This window comes from Platalea leucorodia (genome assembly GCF_965183815.1).
Source record: "Platalea leucorodia genome assembly, chromosome: 3".
Lineage (NCBI taxonomy): Eukaryota > Metazoa > Chordata > Aves > Pelecaniformes > Threskiornithidae > Platalea > Platalea leucorodia.
The window spans coordinates 60,925,241-60,945,680 of NC_138825.1; the positions used below are offsets into that span (position 1 = coordinate 60,925,241).

Genomic DNA, 20,440 nt, shown 5'->3' on the forward strand with positions numbered 1-20,440 from the left:
TTCCATCTCCCTCAGGCGCCAGCCCTTCCCCGGCAGGAAAGCCTGCCCGGTGCGGGAACGGCACCAACCGCCGCCCCGCAACGCCACCGCCCTCCCGGCCGCGCATGCGCGGCGCGCTCCCCTCGCCCCGCTCGCGCGTTGCCCTGGAGACGGTTGCCGCGGCGCGGGCGGCCGTTGGGGCTCCCTCACCGGGCCGCGGCCGGACCCCGCTATGCTGCCCGCCTGCGAGCCGGAGGTGGCGGCGCCCGCCCCCGCCGTCCCCTACAGCTACTGCAGCCGGCCACGGGCCCTGCCCGCCCGCCCGAAGTACCGAGCGCCGCCGGACCCCGGCGAGCCGTGAGTGCCGGTGTCCGGCGGGCCGCGGCCTACGCGCCCCGAAGGGGCACCGCTGCCCCTCCTGCCCTTCGCTCCTTCGCCCTCACCCCAGCTCCCTCGCCGCCCTTCCCGGGGGAGGGGAATCCTTCGGGGAAACTCGCACCTCTGGCCTTTCAAAGTCCTCCTAGGTTGTTGAGGCGTTAGCGTAGGGGTTGCAGCTCTGTAGTCACAACTGTTTGTGCTTGGTGTTGCAGAGAGAGGGAACCTGTTCGTTATGCCAACCTCATGTATGACAGGAGAGTCGTGCGCGGCAACACTTATGCCCTTCAAGTCATACCTGCGGTATGTTTTTTATGTAGATCATTCTACAGCTTTGTTGAAAAGTAATAGGTAGGGCAGGAAAACCATTCCTCATTAATAATTTTAACTACTGAAGTTGTAATTTTACATAAAATATTTCACGCAATCACAAATCACAATCACTAGCATGCAACTGTTTTCAGCCTTTCTTTAAAGCACTTAGTTTCCCATGAACTTGTGTAGTTCTGATTATTTTTTCCCCCATTAAGGACTTGATTATTTTTTCCCCCCATTTCTTTAGTGTAATGATACTGAGCACAAGTCATCACTGCATCATCTGTTACCATATGCATCCACAGGTGTTATCAGTGAGAATAGCAGCTCTTGGGAAATTAAGTCTTGGGGTAGACCTTGGCTTACCCTACTAACGAAGCAGAGCTAGATGGTTTAGCTGTATGCAAAAGCTGCTTGTGTGGAGGCAAAAGTATTTTATTTATCCTGATACAGCAGTAAATGTTTAAGTGATACTTTATTCTTGGGGAATATTTCTATATAGATACTTTGATCTTGTAAGAGTTTAAAGCAGTCTGTATTTTTAAAAGCTACTTTGTGGTAGTAACTTTATGTTGTTCAGTAGCTGTTTCTTAGAGTGAATTTCACATATGTTCTGTTTAAGAAGTTCGAAAGCGATGCTCATTTCAATCCACAAACACAGTACTGAATATAAAAGTTAGTATGGGTTTCTTTTGCTTCATCAGCAATAAAGAATCTATAATTTTTACCTAGCAAACATTCTGTTGATAATATGATAACTGGATTTAAGTCCATTTGACCTTCTTAAAGCTTTAGAAACTCTCACTTGTCAGCAAGAACATGCCATTTTCATATACTTTATCTCACAAAGCAAAGTTCTGTATATAATATCCACTTCCAAATAGCAACTGATTGCTCTTAGTGTGAGATGCCATTGGTATGTGCCTGTAGGCAGCTAGCATACCTTATTAGTTTCATGCCCTACAGTCTTTAAGGTAGCTGAAAATTTAGGGTCAGGACCCAGAAAAGTAAATACGAAATACTAGATTTGTAGCATTAAAATCAAACAACAACCTTCATCTTCCTGTAGAGGGAAATTAGTATCATTTCCAAGTACAAAGTGTTTTCTGTTTTGTGCTTTTTTTTTTTTTTTCTTCTTCATCCCTGCTCAGAGTACCCAACCCAGTCCGCTTGAGATTCAAAAGCAGAGGGAAGCACGGAAAAGAGCACTGGCTAGAAAACGCGCAAAAGAGCAAGTGCAACTAAGAACACCTGAGCCTGTGGAAGGCAGAGAGCATATTCATGTGCAGACAGGTAAAAGGCTGATTTTTTTTTTTTAAATTCATCTGAAAACAAAAACCTGCTGATCTATATTCATTTACTGAATTGATGATGCAGTTGGTAGAATCACGTAGGGTTAAGGTTAGAATCATAGAATTCTAGAATCAGAGGTTCTCTAGTCCTTTCCATTATAACCCTTTATTTTTAGTCGTGTTTAATAAACTTGGCTAATTAGTGACGTTTTCCCAGAGGCTCTGTTTTTCAGTTTTCAGTGTACATTCTTGAACACTAGTCAGGACTTCTTAATTTATTCTTTCCATCAGAGAAGTTTGGTATGTGCTTTAAATTGAGGATTTTTAAAAATTTTTCTTAAGAGTGCGGTCATATGGAAGAATAAAACTACTATTAAAAATTGGGGGGGACACCCTAATTTAGAATAGGAAACTGCCCTATTTGTGGGGAAACAATTTTATTTGTAGGAAAACCAAAATTTGGCAGTGAGGTAATCATGAGGTGAGTGTAATGTATTGCTGTGCCCTCTGAAAATCATTTCAGACTGGACTGACTTACAGACTGGGAAAACAGCTGTGTTACATGCTAATCAGACATGGTCTTTGGCCTCTGAACGTTCCCTCTGCCCTAGCCCCGCTGAACCTCCTACACCACCTCCAATGCACACAGCGGCTTTGCACCATTCGAATACTGTTGGACGCAGAAGGAGGCTATCTAGCGTGGAAGTCTTGGTCTCATAGCCTTCCCGCTGACTAGTGCAGATAATTCTAAGTACTCCATAGACCTTATTATCTGAGCCAGGCTATTTATCTCTGCAGTAGGAGACAGACAGTTATAATTCAAATCAAGCACATGTTGTTATAGATGTGGGGTTACCTCAAAGCCACTTCTGGTGGGGCCAGAGGTAGAATATCATTCTTTAAACCCAACAGATCCAGTGTTCTGATTTGCGGCATACAATGGAGAAAAATGTATGTTTTCGATATTACTCGTTAGTAGATAGGCAATCATTATCCCTTTTTGAAATTGTCCTATCCCGTTGACTCTATCAAGAACTGTTTATTCTGCAAGATGGGCTGAAATGGTCTAGACTTTGACTTTTGAAACCTACTAAGTGAAATGCCCTTTTAGGAAGCGCACCAGACGTTACAGAGAACGTGGCATCAGATGGCCTATGCAGCAAACTGATCTATGTTTTAAGTTGAGGTTTGTTTTTTTTTTACCTTTATAGAAGTTGCACTTTTATTGCATTCTTTGGGTATAATTCACCCTGTAGAGTCATCAAAAATAGTTGAAAGTTAAAATAAAAAGAATCCAACTTACAGCATTCATTTCATTCATTGTGCTTTTATTTCTAGAACTGTATTTGGAAGAGATTAGTGACCGGATAATAGAGGTTGATACAGAGTGTCAAACAGATGCATTTTTGGACAGACCACCCACTCCATTCTTCATACCAGCCAAAACGGGAAAAGATGTGGCCACACAAATAGAAGAAGGAGAGGTATGAAGCAAAGTCAGGTCCACACGTGCTGTCAGAACATGTCTCTCATGCAAAACACATTTCTGATGCACAAGTGAGGCAGAAACAGAAAGGAACTTATCCTCACAGAACATGAAAAAAAGAAGTCCCCAATGTCTGCTGTGAGGTTAAGTACAAAATTAAGGAAGGTGCTTCTCCATGTGCACTGGATCTGCTGCTTTCAGCTAAGAACTACAATGTTGAGAAATGCTCTCCCCTGTAGAAAGTGTCCAGCCTGAGAAGGCGTTGGGAACACAGAGGTGAGCAGAAATAGGGTCCACACGAGTGCTCTGCTTCTCCCTGGCAGCCCCCACAGTGGCTGTGGTAGGGGGTGTGGTGTCTCACTCCAGCCCACTCATCGTTTAGCCCCCAGCTGCATTCATGCTTCTTGCCTTAGCTGATACTGGCCCCCTCACCTGCACTTCTCAGGCCTGCCTTCAGCACGAGGGCTTTGTTCATCCTCCTTCCTCTTCTCCTTGCCAAGATGCTACAAGGGATTGTGATGAAGGGACATTTAATCTCTGTTTCACTGACTCCCATCCTCAGTTGTTTGACTTTGACGTTGAAGTCAAGCCAATCCTGGAAGTGTTGATTGGGAAAACAGTTGAGCAAGCTTTGCTGGAAGTCATGGAAGAAGAAGAGCTGGCCCAGCTGTGGGCACATCAGCGTGCCTATGCAGAGCTGCGTAATGCAGAGCTTGCTGAAGTACAGCGCCTGGAAGAGCAGGACAGGCGATACAGAGAGGAGAAGGTAGGACTTCCTAAGAGCAGAACAGGCCTGTCTGAATGCTCATCAAAAGAGATAAAACCATTGCCAGTACTGAAAGACAAGTTGGGAAATAAGACGAATGTGTCCAAAAGGGTATTGTCAAGTTTGGTATTCCTCAAAGCATTTTGGTGCCATACAGCTGCACTCTGCCATTTGCTCTCGTGCACCAGCACCATACTGTTGTGTTTATTCGGAGCAGACATGCTCCAGTGACTGATGTACTCAGACACCTGATCGAGAGGCCAAACCCAACAGTACCCTTTGTACCTGGTGCAGCTGTTATTCAAGTCTTTTCATTATAATAACTACTAAATGAATAGTCACAGAGCTTGAAAGCAAGAGAGGCACCTCCTCGTCTTTCATACTCAATGCGTGTGCCTACTGTGTGTGCACACATACCTTTCAAGATGTCCAAGTATTAAGCTATGTTAGTACTATCTAGTAAATAGAAAGGGCAAGTCTTAATTACTCGCTATTCATCAGCGTTATATATTTGGGTTTTTTCCCGTGTTTTCCTGGACCAATTTGAGTTTTAATCTTTAATTACACCAAATAGGATATAAAATTGGAAAGATGAAAAGTTCAGGAAATCCTGACCCAGCTTCATCTCATTCCAAGGCCAACGATCGGCTTCATCTGCAATAACAAAGCAGAGAGTCATGAGATCAAGGCATACTAAGGTATCAGAGAAGGGTTTCATATGGCCAGCTACAAGGCCCTTATTTTACAGACTTGCCAAAATCAGAAAAGGTATACCAAAGGAATGTGTTTCCCTCTAGTCCTTGTGGATTTTAGTCCTCCATAGATTGAGTACAAGCTTGCTTTCAAGCACTTGTTCACGTGAGAATTTTTTGTGAAAGTTAGAGGCCATAAGTATCAGTACTCTTGATTATCTTTGCTATTTATGACTCTCACACTGTGATCATTCTTCAAAGTCTAGATCAAAGGAGTAACAGATATTGGCCTGAAAGTTTTACATGCAATATTGTCTTGACAGGAACGTCGCAAACTCCAGCACATGCAAATGCTGCAGAAACAGAAAGAGACCACAGAGAAAATTGCAGCTCGGGCATTCGCTCAGCATTACCTGGCTGATCTCATTCCCTCGGTCTTCAACAATCTTCGTGAGAGTGGGTTTTTTTATGACCCTATAGAAAGAGGTTTGTATTTTTTTTTTTATGTGAACTGAGTAATATAAAGGTCAAAACAACGACAAAACATAGCTTATTGTCCTATAATTTAGAATAATGCCACAAGACTTTATTCATTTATATTTGTGGCTGAAGAGAGAGTTTCCAAACTCAAATTTTTAAACCAAACATTATTGGCCATCTGTACAAGTAGTCAAGAAAAAGCAAGAGCTGACAGCGCTACAATGAGAACAGCTGCTTTTGAATTGGAGAGAAATAAATGGGTGGTTAGGATTGGTAGAGCAGAGAGAGAGAGAGGGATCCAAATTGAAGTAAATGTATTTTGATAGGACAGGCAAAGAAATTTGTGTGTCATACTGAATCTTTGTTAATGATTATCTGAGCAATGGAGAAATTAGTCAATTATAATTAAGCCCTGAAAATAATTTCAGAGTTGTACATCAGTGACTTCCAAGCTTTTAGAATCAGCACCATTTCTTACGGGCTACCTTGCTGCACCCCACTTCCCCAGGCCCCGCACAGGTGCCCATACCACAGCTTGGGAATGGATACGGTCTCTCCAGAATGAGTCATGGGGCAAATGCAGAAACTGAGTGCATTTTGTAAACAGGGCAGGCTTTGGGACCATGCTGTACAAAGAGCACGATCTGAGAAATACGTGGGTAAGCTAGAGCTCTTTAGTCAAGAGGGAACAAATGCTTTCAGCAGTCCAGAAGCCAGATGTCTTTGGAAAGCAAGGCAGGAAATGTTATTCTCCTGACTTGTTCAGGATAGTTATTTTCATCTCACTAGAACATGACTGTGTATCTCATCTGTGCTAGCCCTTCAAGGGTGCCAGACCCTTGTGAAAATCCCTGCAGTTGAGAGGACTCTGATCTGGGTCCATAACAATGAGGAACCTCAGTAAGAGTGGCGGGAGATAAGAAACCCAACAACACCTGAGAGATTTCATCTGGCTCTTGCAAAGCAAGTGTCTTTCAGCAAGGATGTTCATCCCTTAATGATCGTAGCAAATGAAAAACAGCCCCAAGGTCCTGTCGCTCATCCTTAATAAGAAGACATGTTTTCTTTCTTTCTTTCTTCCTGCTAAATGCTTACAGATATTGAGACAGAATTCCTTCCGTGGCTGATGACAGAAGTGGAAGAAACACTAGAGAGGAAGGCTCTGGGGAGGACAATGCTTGACTGTAAGTTACCAAATCCTGGAATGTAATCTGAGCTGCTTGATGTTCTTGATTGTTTTTTATATCACATTTACAGGGTCATTGTGGATTAAGGTAGCAGGTGTCATTTATATCACATTTACAGGGTCATTGTGGATTAAGGTAGCAGGTGTCATTGTGGATTTACAGGGTCATTGTGGATTAAGGTAGCAGGTGTCATTTTAGCAAGAACTCCAAGTACCTGTGGCTTTTTGTGTTTTTTCTTTTTTACTATATCAAAACGTTTTTAATGCTGGGAAACTACTACTACATACATCTAGGTAATTGATTTTCAGCTGAAATAATAGAAGTGTCGGTCATGCTGCACTACCCTCTCTCTGCTGGCTTTATACTGTTTGAGATGTGTTGATGCTAGGAGATGTAATACATTTGGCAGGAACAGAATGGTTAAAGAGCACCAATTCTTTTCTCTGCTATAAAACTTTTATTTCTCATGTGTTACACAGCCATCATGGCTGTGTTGTTCTCTGTAGTGTGCCCAATTGTGCCAGTGGGAACAGAAAAGCCCATCCTGTCTACAGCCATGTGTATACCACAAAAGTCTCTTAACTTGTTTGTGTAAGCTCCCTGAGCTATGGAGTAATATGTTCATCCTCCATGAAAGGAGAAGAGAGGGATAATCGTAGGCCATGGTTGACTGAGAAGTCAGGTGACCAACACTTTTCATCAAAACAAGGGCTTACCTCCTCAGCAGTCAATAATCATGTCCTTGCTTTTGAAATAGATTAAAATATCAGTTGTCTTTTGGGCTAGTTCAAGCTAAGTATTCAGGTTCTTTTATTAGTCAGCCTTCAGAGGCTGTAGTTGAAATACCTGAACAATGTTAACTCTGTCTTGTGTAGAAACACAAAATTATGATGAATGCGTGTCCACTGTGGTGGTCCTATATCAAACCACTTTTTATACTTGCGTTACATCTTTCATTCCTATGGTTTTCCTCCTGCTGTGATTTTGGGTTTGAATTATAATTGTGTTTGTTTCCTTTGGATTTATTTTCAGTTTAACCAGGATCCTTTGTTAGGGTATAATTTGGATAATTACAGCTGGTCTGTTAAGTATTTTATCCTATGATATATGTGCTGGTATGTACACTCAAGGATGACTTCTTCATGTAGCTCCTCAGAAGGGAGGAAATTTTCTCTCCTTTTAAGAAAGAAGTATTACATGTGACTACTGAATAAACATCCCAAGGAGAATGTTGCTGCAGGATACACTATTGATGAGAACGTCTATCATATTCATGTTAAATCTTTCTGCTTAATTTTTTAACCAGATGTCATGGTCTTGCACCAGTTCTAAGATACACAGAGCACCTGGAGCAGGCCAATAAGTAACACCAGCAGCCCCTGTTTTGCTATTTACCCTCTGTATTTCCTGACTTATACCCAATCACCCACTGTTGAGAAAAGATAATCTCTGCAAAAGGAACTGCAAATTAGATTCTCCAAGTTTTGTAGAGGCAGAGGCAGCCTCAGCCAAGATAGTTTGTGTCTTCTTCCTCTCCCCTTATGCAGAAGCATAGGAAAAATCTCTAAGGATCCATTTTTAACCTATTTGAATGAAGACACTACTTAAATAATTTATTTTGTCACTGTCCAATAAAAGAGCTGTCAACTACAAGGGAGGCACCCACAGTGTAAGGGGGCTATGTTTGTCCTCTCAGAGATGACCATTCCTTCTTTTATTTGCTAAAGTCAACACATGAATTAACAATGAAGCTCTCTTTAGTACCTGTACATTGTCCTATTTTCTGTGTTAAACCTCTCTTCATTGTTGGCCTCTATTTTTCATATTTAAATGATGTAAATCAAAGTAAGTGTTAATTTTTTTATTGTGTTCTTTGATTTGGAAGGGTATAATGTTTAGAAAAATCTACAAAGGCTGAAGAGCAAAAATAATAAAGAATAGGTGGTTTACTGCTGCTTTTTGGAAAGAGAGTATCTTCTGATGACTCCCATAGTTCCAGTATTTCCCACTGCCAAAACCATCATGCTGTGTGGAACCTGGCTAGTCCTTGTTCCTGGCAGGGTGACCTGCTCTGGAAGTGAGGAACAACTGTGAGGAAATCAACAAAACAATCCAGGTGAACCCTTTCAAATCACTGCTTTCAGTGTAAACCGCTCATTTGGCTGGAACTAGGCTACAGCAGCAGGGACGGCTTTTCTCATTCAAGTATTCTTTCATTTTTAGTGTTATTTTGGTTTTTTTTTCCCTGTTTAAGAAGTTATAGGACAGTCGTATGTAAAATAATCTGAAATTATAGGGTTTTTTTCCTCCACGTTTGTTAACAGTGGCTTTCTCTGTTTCAGCCTTGATTTGTACAGTGGTTGAAAAACGCTTAGATGCATTTAGCCATAAACCTCTGTCTGATCAGACAGAGGCACCTGCTGAAGAGCCCAGGCCAACAGATGCAGCACCCCAGGTGGCCCGTGAGGCAGACGCTGCTGACCCACTGGTCACAGAGAAAGAAGAGACTGACCAACCTGTTGCTGAGGAACAGCCTTCACAACGCATCTCTTTCCAATTAGAAGAATCAGATCAAGGAGGAACAGAGGATTTGGAAACTGAGTAACAAGCAGGCAAGTAATCAAGTAAATTGAGATGAATGGCTTAGCTGAAAGAAGAAACGAATTCCTATCTATTTACAAGTATTGTGCCCTGGCCATGCTGAAGGATGAACCTAAGCAACAGTAGAGCATTAAAGTGTGTTTTCCATATGCTGACATTGCAGATTTCAGGCTGTAAGAATCAAGAGAGAGGTTACTAATACAATGAATGGCAGTGAAATTCTGTCCCCTTCTACACAATCCAATCCATCAAAAACCTGGGACATTTACAGTTGTAAAGTAATGCTGTCCCACACCCTGTGCTAGAAGGTCACGAGAAGGACATTGAGAGCATCCTAATAACCTTTGCATTGCTTTGATAACGTTCTCAGAACAGAATTTCCTTACTTTCCTTACATTGAAAGGTAGCTGCTATGGTACTTAGATAAATTTCTTTTCACTCATGTTAGTCTCTCCTTTCCTGACAAACTTGGATCGGCATCTCAGCAGGTAGTAGAGGAAAGGCTGTTGTTCCTGAAGCTCTTCAGGTTCAAAGAGTTATCTGCCACTGGGAATTTCTGCCAATGCAAAATGCTCCTCAGCCTCCCGACTCCTGGAGCACTGGTGAGGGGCTGGAGCCATGTGCTAAGTCCAGCCTCAGTTTTCTTTGTAATCGCCCTTTCCTGCTGGTTCACTGGAAATGGTACCAGGCATGACTGACAAAATGCGCCTGCACTGCCACGTGTATCTGTCTGTTCACAGGCCAACTCCACAAGTGGGGCATTCCCCCTCATAAAAGTACGTCTGCACTCCGTTGCAGCAACGCCGTTTCTTTGCTAGCTGCACCTGTGGAAAAAGTCCCGCCTTGTCCAGACTGCTTTGTGCTGCCTCCTCTCTGCAGGTCAGCAGAGATATGTGCTAACCCAGCAGGCCAGATGCCAGTCTGAGAGTGGGATGTCAGGAATGACACCTGAAGGGACCAGTACCTGCTCCACATCTCATACCCTCAAAAGGGACGTCCAGACTTTTCACTGGACCACTTGTACGTGTGGCTTCCCAGGCAGACCCTGCCTCCCCTCCATCCTGGGCTAGGACGTCCAGTGGTAATCAGGGCAGCTATGGCTTACATGGAAAAGCTCCCTTGGAAGGTGTCAGGTATTTCCCTCTCTCTGTACGCAGCTGAAGATCAGAAGTAATGAGATGTAACCACCAACAAATCCACTCAGTGGTTTGATGTAATATGAATGTGTTAAAACTGAGTGTCTGGAGTCACATAGCACGGATTGTAGACACACCCATGGATGCTTTTCAAAGCTGGACTATTCCCCTGTAAACTCCTCCTCTGTTTGCTAAGTTGATGGTATTTCAACAAAGTATGCTTGTTTTTTCATTTATGATTGATTCCTCAAAGCATCCAGCGAAACGTGTTACATGTGTGAAATTAAGGTAGTCTAAGTTAGTTCTAAGAAGAATTTATTTTTATGCATATGACTGGAATTGAAGGCTTGAAATGAAACTCTGGTTTAGGCATTGAAGTCAGTGGGAGGTTTACCTTAATTTCAGTGGGACCGAGATTTTGCAGTGGTTTTTTCCATGATGATGGAGACTCCTGTCATGACTTCAGGTAGATCAGGTAAATAACTTCGGGCTAATTTTATCTAGAGAAATAAAAAGGCTTCGTGACATGATTCATGAGAATTTTAAATGTTTCAGCTCATTTTTGGAACATTGTATGTCAGTTTTAAAGATTCTTCATTACTAAATGATTGTTTTGTCATGTATTTACAGGAGACTTAGCAGAACCTAGAGGACTGCCATGGATCATTCCTGAAAAGATTCAGACAAATGCTGACTTGAATATTTGGTTTTGGAACATTACAAGAGGAAGGTGATCACCTGGAATATTTTCATTTTTGTCACTCCTGCTTTGTGTTTGATTGCTAGAAAATTTACTCGAAGTGTTGGATTATTCTATTTAAATAGGTTGTAGCATAATTATGTATTCTTAAATTATTATGAAAAATAATTAATTGTATGCCCTGCATTTTTACTTCATTAGAATGTATAGATACAACTCAAGCATTGTGTATTGTGGTAGAGTTTGCTGTAATGGGTTATGTTTTTATGGGGCCATACAGTCATGAAACTTTATACTGCACTAGCAGTTTCCCATTGCTAGCCCTGTACCTGAATTCAGACATGGGCACGTTGGCAGAGGAGGGGACCCCTTGCATCCTGTCAGTCACTGGAGAAGTGGAAAACCATGAGCAACAGTAAGGAGGGGAAGAGGAGATGGGGTAACGGCATAGCTGTCACCTGTTTGGGGTGATGCCGGCAGACAGGCAGGCTGTGCGGCACAGGCCTTGCCGCTGGCAGGGTGGCTCGGGGGCTGGCACGCAGGGGGCTGGGGGAGCCACTCCAGCCAAGCCCGGGTGGGAGCACCACGTCCCTCAGACCACCTCCCCACAGGGACCCCTCCAGATGCCCTTTCTCTGGTCTGTGTCCCGGCAGCAGCTGTCCCCAGCAGGCAGGAAGGCTGCGGGGTGGCCAGCTCTGCACCCACCGTGGCCGGGGGAGGCCCGGGGGTTTGCAGCTCCCGCTCCCTGCTGAGAGCAGCATCCCTTGAATGTGCCTGTGGTGCAAGGGGGAGCAGAGAGGGGACAGAGGGAGACGGCGCTGCAGGCGCTAGAGGGCAGGACGGGCCACAGCAATCCAGCTGTGGAGGCACGCAGAAAGACACTGATGCCACCTGTTGCACACCGCACACCCTGCACTAGTGACACCCGTCTGGACTTCCCTCCTCTGGTAAACCCCAAAGGCGTCAACCTTTTGCAAAATCTCCTCATAACACGAGGAGCCAAGACTTGGGGTCACCCAACATAGTCCACACTAAGATCATAGAATCACAGAATGGTTGGGTTGGAAGGGAACTTTAAAGGTCATCTTGTCCAACCCCCCTGCCATGGACAGGGACATCTTTCACTAGATCAGGTTGCTCAAAGCCCCATCCAATCTGACCTTGAACACTTCCAGGGATGTGGCATCCACAACTGCTCTGAGCATCCTGCGTTTCAGGGCTTTCTAATTGCAGCTGCTGAGTGTTTCCATGCCACGTCTCAGCCTGCTGAGACGGGCTGAACCATTTCAAAAAGTTTAGCAGAACTGTTTCGGCCTGTCCTTTGAATCAGACTGGAGGAAAAATACAACCACCTTTTCAGGTGATCAGCAACTCTTAACACATCTGTGTGCTGGACCCAGGATGCAGACTTCTGGTCGTTTTCTCCCAGAACCATCAGAAACTGGACACAAAGTTCATTTTGGCATTGCACTGTGTCCAAAGGACCACTTGTAGCATGGAGGAGCTGAGCTGGTACCTCTGCTAGTCATGCCCAGGCTGGGTACCTGTCAGTAAAAGCCTCAAACAGTGGCATGTGTGCACAGGGAGGCTTCCTATCTTTGTGTGTTTTTATCAAAAGCAGGTGGTTACAATATGACTGCATCCACGTGGTTTCCTTCTATTGATTTCTCTGCAAAGAGCCAACCACCAGCTCACAGCAGTTTAGCTCCATGTTTACTTCAACACCCGCTTGAGAAGTGGGAAAGACACTGAGACTCACTGCCTGGCCCTGATTCAGTTTGGGAATCCTCTTGATCCTGACGGACCAAGCCGGACTCTCCACATTTGTCTGTTGCACGCTGACAGGCTGGGAGCATTTTGTTGAGACTAAAATCCATGGCTGGTTTGCTGCTGGCAGAAATCACAGGCTTCAAAGAGCTGGGGAGAGAACGGATAAGAAGAATGCACCTATGGAAGTGTTTGTTCACTTGCTTATATGCATGCGTTAAACAGGAGCGTCACCTTACCATTTTTCATGGCTACAGCCTCGGGAGCCCACAGAAGCTGTTTACTTTAACAGCAGCAATATACAGCAACAGCCCTGCGGTGCCCACAAAGCCATGAAGATTCCAGTCCTGCCCTCCTGCAGGAGACACCTGTAGACCAGGAGGGCAGTATCTATCACAGTGAAACAGTGAAACTATTTCAGCGTGGTTTCTCACTGCCAGGGTTGCTTTACTGGAACGTACCAGAAGCTAGACGTGGCCTGGGGCGCATCTCGGCGGTCTGGCTGTGATGCTGCTTTATTGCAGTACCATTGCAGTTATAAACTGCCTTATGTCGCCTCGCTCCTCCTCCTCAGCCCCACCATGAACATTTGGCCCTCTTAAGTTGCCCAGGCCTTGGTTATTAACGTATGATAATATTAGCATGCGTATATTGTTGCTGGCAGTTTAACAAACTTGACAGCGAACTGTAGCGGCCCTGGTAGTGGCATATCCCATCCTGCTGACTGCTATGGGGTTCATGATTTCTGGCAAAAAGTCTGGCTGGGAGGCTGATGCAATAATGCTTGGAACTGCCCCAGAAAGATTACTTTTATCTGGCAGAGTCCTAGCTGGATCTTGCAGCCACCGTTGAGACAACATATCCTGTTAAAAATGACATAACGGTGGAATTTGACTCAATAGGAATCGTGATTCAGTCGCGCTTTGGCAATTGAAATGATATCTACTTTAAACATAGCTCTTTTTAAGATGATCATGTCAGGAAGTACTCATACGTACGTATGATGGGTTACAGAGTACATCTAAAGGATTATTTAATGGGCATTTGCCAGCAGGCCAACCGTTTCCATTTTTATTAATGGCAATTAATCAATCAAATACATTTGTTTCAAACAGAGTTGACATAATACTCAAGTTACCTACGGTTCCCCTGTACACAACACACCGAATCGCAGGATCACTGAGAGGTCTAGCTAGATTGGAAGGGATCTCTGGATGCCTGGTCAGCTGGGCCAACCTTCTCTAAAAGAGAAGGGGCGCCGTTATTCCACTCTGGCACTTGGCACCTGGGGGACCGAGCCCAGCTGTGGTCTCCCCCAGGCCAAGGGAGACACTCGGCCGTTGGGGCGGGTCCCGCGGAGGGCCGCAGCGGTGGTTACGTGTGGAGAACGTGCCATAGGAAGCAAGGCTGAAGGAACTGGGTGCGTTCAGCCTGGAGAAGAGCAGGGTCAACTGGATCTGATGATGGTTTTCCAGCACTGAAGTGGTGGTCAGGGAGAAGGTGGAAGCATCTCCACAAGGATGGCCCGTGACAGGGCGAGAAGCAACGGCCGCGAGTCGCTCCGGGGGAAATGCCAGCGGACGACGCGCACACGCGGCCTTCTGCGCCCCTCAGCCCGCCAGGGCGCAGGCCTGCAACAAAACCCCAAGGTAACAAAGCAAAATCGGTATCTGCGCAGGAAATTCTTCATGCTGTGAGCTGCCTTCCTTGGAAGTAACTGCCTGCCACCAGCGCAGGTGAGGGGGTTTGTGTGGGTCCTTACAGGTACGGACAACCCCGCAGGGCCACAGCAGCGGCAACGGCGGCGGCCGGGAAGCGGCGGGCCGGGACGCTTACACTTCAACGAGTGTGCCGGCAGCGTGGTTGCGGAGCAAGCCCTCGGGCACCGGCGGCGGCGCTGCACCCCCCGCGCCGGGCCCGGCCGGGCCCTGCCCGCCGCGGCCCCCGAGCCCCGCGCCCCGCCGGCCGCCCCGCGCCTTCCCTCCGAGCGGCTGCGGCCCCGCCGGAGCGGAGCGGAGCGGTGCGGAGGGGACGGGACGGGACGGGACGCGGCGCGGCCCGCCCGCCCCTCGGCCCGGCCCTCCTCCGCCCCGCCCGCTGCCGCCCCGCCGCCAGGCGTCTCCCCGGGGCCGGGCACCGCCGCGGGGACGGGAGGAGCCGCCGCCGCCGCTGCGCTCCCCGGCCCGGCGCTGGGGGAGCGGGCGGCGCTCGCGGAGCTGGGCCATGAGGTGAGCGGGGCCGCGCCGCGCCGGGGGCGGCAGGTGAGCGGGGGCGGCGTGCGGGGCCGGGCCGGGCCGGGCCGGGCCGGGGGCGCTCCGCCGCCCCGCAGCGGGGCCGGGCCGCTCGGCGGAGCGGGGGGCGCGCTCCGGGCGGGCCGGCGGGAGGCGGCGGCGGGGCGCTGAGGGGCGGGGGCCGGGCGGGCGGCAGCGCCGAGCACCGGGCCGGGGGGCCGCCCGCCGCCGCAGGAAAGCGAGTTGCGCCACATACGTCCGCCTTCAGGAGGAGAGTGTTTGTTTATTTGTTTGTTTGTTTGTTTACTTGTCCCTTCTCCCCCTCAACTTCTCCCAAGCCCCAGCCGCTGCGCAGGCTCCCCCGCTTGTCCGTCCGCTGCGCCTCCCGCCAGAGCCCCAGGACGGGCGAACGCCCCCGGGCCCGCCCCAGCCCCTCTGGCCTCCGGGAACAGAGAGGCCTCAGGGCCGGGGGTTTGGGGTGGGCAGGTCTCTCCGCCGCTCTGCCGTGCCTCCCCTCAGCCCCGCGGCGCTGGCGGGGCTCTCTCGGCAGAGCGCGGGGCGGCGGACGGCGCCCGGAGGCGCCTTGGGCGGTGGCAGCCCCCGCCGTGGAAGCGGGGCCGTGGAAGCGGGGCCGTGGAACCGGGGCTTGTTCCCGCCTGAGAAAGCGCCTGCGGGCCCAGGCGTGCGCCCGCCGCTCGCCGGCGGGTCTCGACGCCTGCGCCAAGATCCCGCCGAGAGCAGCGGCCGCCGTGGGCTGACATCGGTTTTTCCTCCCTCTTCGGCAGGCTGACAGCCCGCTGCGGTCAGGTCTTGAGCTGTCATTGACTCCTGCGGGAGACGCGACGTTTGTTTTTTTCTCTGTGAGGAAAAGGGTTTTACCACGTTATATGATTTGTTTTGTTTTGTTTTGTTTTTTAAAGTACCTAACTTTGTTAAAATTTAACTTTCAGTTGTTTTTTATTTTTGCATTAAAAGTCTGTGTCCCATAGCCAAATGACAGTTCGTTTTTCTAGAAGGGTCAATTTGGGACAGCCAAACTCTTCTCCAAGGGCTGTTGCTTTCCCCGTGTGACTTGAGTGTAACAAGTATGTTCCTCATTACAAAGGAGGGCCAATAAGGCTAACTGCTTTTGTAGAAGATCTTTAAAGTAGTTCATGAAGAGCACAAAGTTGTAGCTGTCTTTAAAACGTGAGTTTAAATATAATCTTCTCTCCTCAGCTGATACTTTTAATTTATAGAGGACTGTATAGGACAAAATCCAAGCCATGTTTTTGGGTACATGATATATCTACATACGTATTCATGTCTGGCCACTTCATCCAACATATAGGATTATTCGTGTTGCCTTGATGACGAGGGTCTGCATGAATAGATACAAACGGTACATACATCCTCTTTCCAGGACGTGGTAGGAGAGGATGTGCTTGGCATTATTGCCAGGAGATTCGCGAACCCAGCTCTGACAGAACGAGGAAGGAGAAGGTTCCCAATCTGAGCACTTGCATCTCTTGGTGTTGCAGTTGTAAAATTAGCATCAGCATGTGCAGCCTGATTCTTGGTTGTCCCAGCACTTAGCAGAAGATCTGGCTGTTTAAGTCTGAGATACCTAATCACGTGCCGCAGCACAAAGTGTCAAGCGGCCCTGTCCTGACTTGGCAGCTTCTCCTGCAAGACAAGAGCGTCTTTTTTTTCTTGTGAGGTCCGCAGTACTCCGCTGACCCCACACATGCAGCACCTCTGTTGTGCTCTGACCTTTCGCTGGGAAGAAATAAAGATGCTGTCATTGGGAATTCCCCTTCGCCGGTCCTTCAGGACCCTGTTGTTGGTTTGGAGAAGGAGCGCGTGGAGCGCTGCTCCACCTCTGTGCATGGGGAGAGGTCAGACTGTACAGCACAAAATGGGGTCGTGCCGGGCAGGTGGTGCTGGGTGGAACACGGGTGGTTCTGCTGAACAGAAGTACGGGGACAGTGACAGGATCAGAGACCAAGTGTGTGATTATTATTTGATGTTGTGTGTGTTTGCTGCTGTGGTGCCGCTATGTGTGCAGTATATTTTCCACCATTAGTGTGCACTGACTTGCCCTGCATTGTAAGTCAAAGCAGTCAAAATCTCATTTGCAAATGTAATGGCAGCCGGTATGCATCCTGGAGTAGTGTAACTGTGTAACAGGCTGATCGCCACCACGTTTGGAATTGTTGAGTGCTTTCAAGGTGTATGTCTGACATTTAAACAGGACCTGATCATTCTGGTCATGCAGATGATGCAAATTGATAACAGGATTATTTGCGTAGGAAGTAGAAGATGATGAGTGGGAATAAAAGCTAGAAATAAGATCAGAAGGACTGTACCAGTTTCTCTGGACCTGCGCATCCGAGTGAGAACAGTAGTGGGAGGTTTGGAGAGTTTGATACAAGAAGGCACATAAACATGTAAAGAATTATTTCTTAAAGGCAGAAGGAGCTATTAAATCATGTAGTTAGTTCTCCAGGTTTAACCAGGTTGAAGCCTTAGATTAGCATCTTCAAGTTTATTTAAAATTGCTCAGTTTTTAAGATAAAAATGAAGAGCTAAACCATTTTGAGTGCATTGCTTGTAGGTAGACTTTCTTTTAACATGGACACTTGTTTTGCATTCATTTTGCAGACACATAAACCAGCAGGTCACAGATTCATGCTAACTAAAGACAATAAGTTCTATTTCCTTTCAATTCCTTAATCTGCTCTCACGCGAAACGTGTGAGCACACACGTTTCTTCTCTCCCTGCCTGCCCTTCTGCTAGGACTCAGTGGAAAGGAAACAGCGTAAGATAATTCCTCCCCCCAGCTGTTGAGAAACGTTTGTTCTGCAGCGGGTTTCAGGGGCTGGGACCCGAGCCGCTGTCCCTTTCCCTCAAACTCCTAACTTCTTGGCTGATGATTAAAAACAAAAAACATCAACCAGCACCCCACCCATAAGTGAATATATACACTGTACTTAAGACAGTCTGTGCTGGTGTTTGATATAAGTTTCATGTGTTTAATATAAGTTTTCATGTGTTTGAGCACTTGACATTGCACCTAACTTTACGAACCTAAATTATCCTTTTCAGTAAGAGCAATCTGGCTCACAAGATGTTTGCAGAACCAGAGCATATTTAAAGTACACATTCCCAGCTAGTTCCCTACTGGCTGCACCGAGTTTTTATTTTAAGATGTTCCTGCTTCCAAAGATAAGCATGAAGCAAACGAGACTGCTCCAAACACCAAGGGAACAGCAGTCACACACTTCTACTTAAGCACGTGCCACTGTACGACTGGCCACATCATTTAATTGTCACTAAATCCAGAAGAAACTGTTTGTTCTTTTCTTGCGTGTGTGGAAAGAAGTAGGAAATCTCTTCAAATGATGCCAAGGATACTGCTATTTTATGATAACTAGCAGGAAATAACAAGAGTTAGGACAGAAAGAAGGTCAGTCTACTTGAATTCTGTATGGGAAAATCTTGAAAGTTGATCATAAAATTTAATTCCGCACCTATCCCAAGGATAATCGAATAAATATTTTGCATCTAGCTTTGCTTTTTTGCTGACTTATCTCTTTCTTCCATGCATTCTTCTGAATATGGGCTATTTGGAATTTGCTATGAAAGAGCGTTTCGGGATCCAGATGTCTCCAACATGACAATCAGTCAGAAGCGACAGTTCTTTGTCCATATGCTTCTCATATTTCCTCTTTTTTCTTGCTTTTTCTGCCTGTACTGATTGATCTTCTGTAAAATGGCGTGAGTTGCAGTGCTAAATTAGGATCAAGGATGCCTTAGTAAACTAATTCTGTCTTGGAGGACAGAGTAGATCTGCTTTTATCTTTCTCCTTCCTGCACCTAGAGCACTATTTTAGGAGAAGCTGTTTCACAAACAACTTGAGATAGCAAAATTTAAGCTTTCCAAATTAAGCATTAACTACTCATAATTCCAAGCTGGAACGATGATACAATAGAGATTGTGTCATAAGGCATTGATTTATAGTTCTAATGAGCTGGAGAGATAACTTGATCACACTGATTACCTCCCCTTCAGCTTCTGTGATTTTTCAAAGGACATCCCTGAACACATTGACACTGTATATTCCCTTCCTTAAACCCCTGAGAAACTGCAGTGGGAATAAAATGCAGAAAAGCATGCATTTCTAGTCCTTGTGGTGGGTTGTAAAAGGGTTTAAAGTAAGCTCAGTCATGCTGGGTTGGTAACTCAACATCCTTGTTTGTTATTTTTTCCTCTGGAGAACCTCAAGTTTCAAGTGTAGAAAGACTTGGCTCTTTGAGTTGCTAATAAATCCTTGAAGATATTAGACAAATATAAATGAAAACTCTAGTTCTTGTCTGTATTGGTGAAGAGACTGAAAAAGTAGCTGAGCAGAACTGCGTGCATTTCATCTTGTTATTCTTAACTTAGGTGCTGCTATTGGAGAAGATGTAGGGAGTATCTCAGGAATATCACCATGGTCTGCCGTGAGTGGCCCTTAGTCCTGACTCTCCAGCCGTTAAGTGCTGGGGAAGAAGACCTCCCAGCTCTGTGTGACCCACAGGGGTCAGAGAGTAAGTGCCGACATTCATCCCAGTCCAACTGCTGGGAGCCAGTCCTCTGTGTAATGTGGATGGATTCCCTGCCCCGATTGTTTTCTCCTCCATCTCCTCCTCCCCTGCTCTGGGGGAGGTGGGAATGAGTCCGTCCTAGGAGGATGCTTCCTCATTGCCTGATTTATGTGTATCTTGGGGAGGAGCAGGGGAGTTGTCCCTTTTGTGTGTTGAGATGCAATAGGAGAGCGGTCATCTCCTGGATGTCTAGAGTGATAGTATTCTTTTTGACTTATGTGGGGCAGCGGGGCTGCTGACAGGGAAACTTGTGCTCATGGTTAAGCTAGTTCAGCTGGTGGCTCCCCAGACCTGCATGTTGCACCTAGAGCTCTTTCAGTGCTAAATGTCAGCTCTGTGTGCTGAGGGGTGTTGCAGATGACCTGCACGACCTAGACACGCCGCGTGGAGTGGCTCACCACGTTCATTGCGCAGATGGCACCATGCTTGGTCTTCACAGTGACACTAATCATGTTGGGGAGAGTTGTGTGCTGCCAGTTCAGGAGCGCTAGTTACTCCAGAATGGCAAGATTCATCCACAGATAAGTAAGTTTGCTGCCATCACCCTGCTGGGAGGCACTGTTCCCATCAGCCTTCTGGTGCCATCGCCTCTCAAACAATCGTCTGAAGAACTGCAGCAAAAAATGCGTTTGCAGCAAATGCAGAATAACAGCTGGTAGAGTGCATAGGGTGGTGCCATCAGTGTGGTCAACTGTGTGCGTTGGGCATAGCAGTCATGGGCATGGTGCAGGTAGGCTAAGGAGTCCTGTAGTGTAGGCACACAGAGAGTGCAGAGATGGCCACTGTGGTCCCGTGCAGTTCAT

The 20,440-nt window shown here is 46.6% G+C and overlaps 2 protein-coding genes across 2 annotated transcripts in view; both read left to right on the forward strand.

The window, feature by feature from the left end:
- Positions 1 to 211: 211 nt before the first annotated feature.
- Positions 212 to 9,177, forward strand: RSPH3 (radial spoke head 3; the record flags this gene model as incomplete). Its single annotated transcript, XM_082305675.1, has 8 exons — positions 212 to 336; positions 570 to 657; positions 1,821 to 1,962; positions 3,300 to 3,445; positions 4,010 to 4,213; positions 5,229 to 5,391; positions 6,483 to 6,569; positions 8,915 to 9,177. 8 exons carry the CDS (start codon positions 212 to 214, stop codon positions 9,175 to 9,177), a joined length of 1,218 nt encoding a protein of 405 aa, XP_082161801.1.
- Positions 9,178 to 14,934: 5,757 nt separating this feature from the next.
- PLAGL1 (PLAG1 like zinc finger 1) overlaps positions 14,935 to 20,440 on the forward strand; it is a 46,241-nt gene continuing 40,735 nt past the window's right edge. The window contains exon 1 of the mRNA XM_082306719.1: positions 14,935 to 15,004. The gene's annotated coding sequence lies outside the window, so the exon portion shown is untranslated. The remainder of the gene's footprint in view (positions 15,005 to 20,440) is intronic.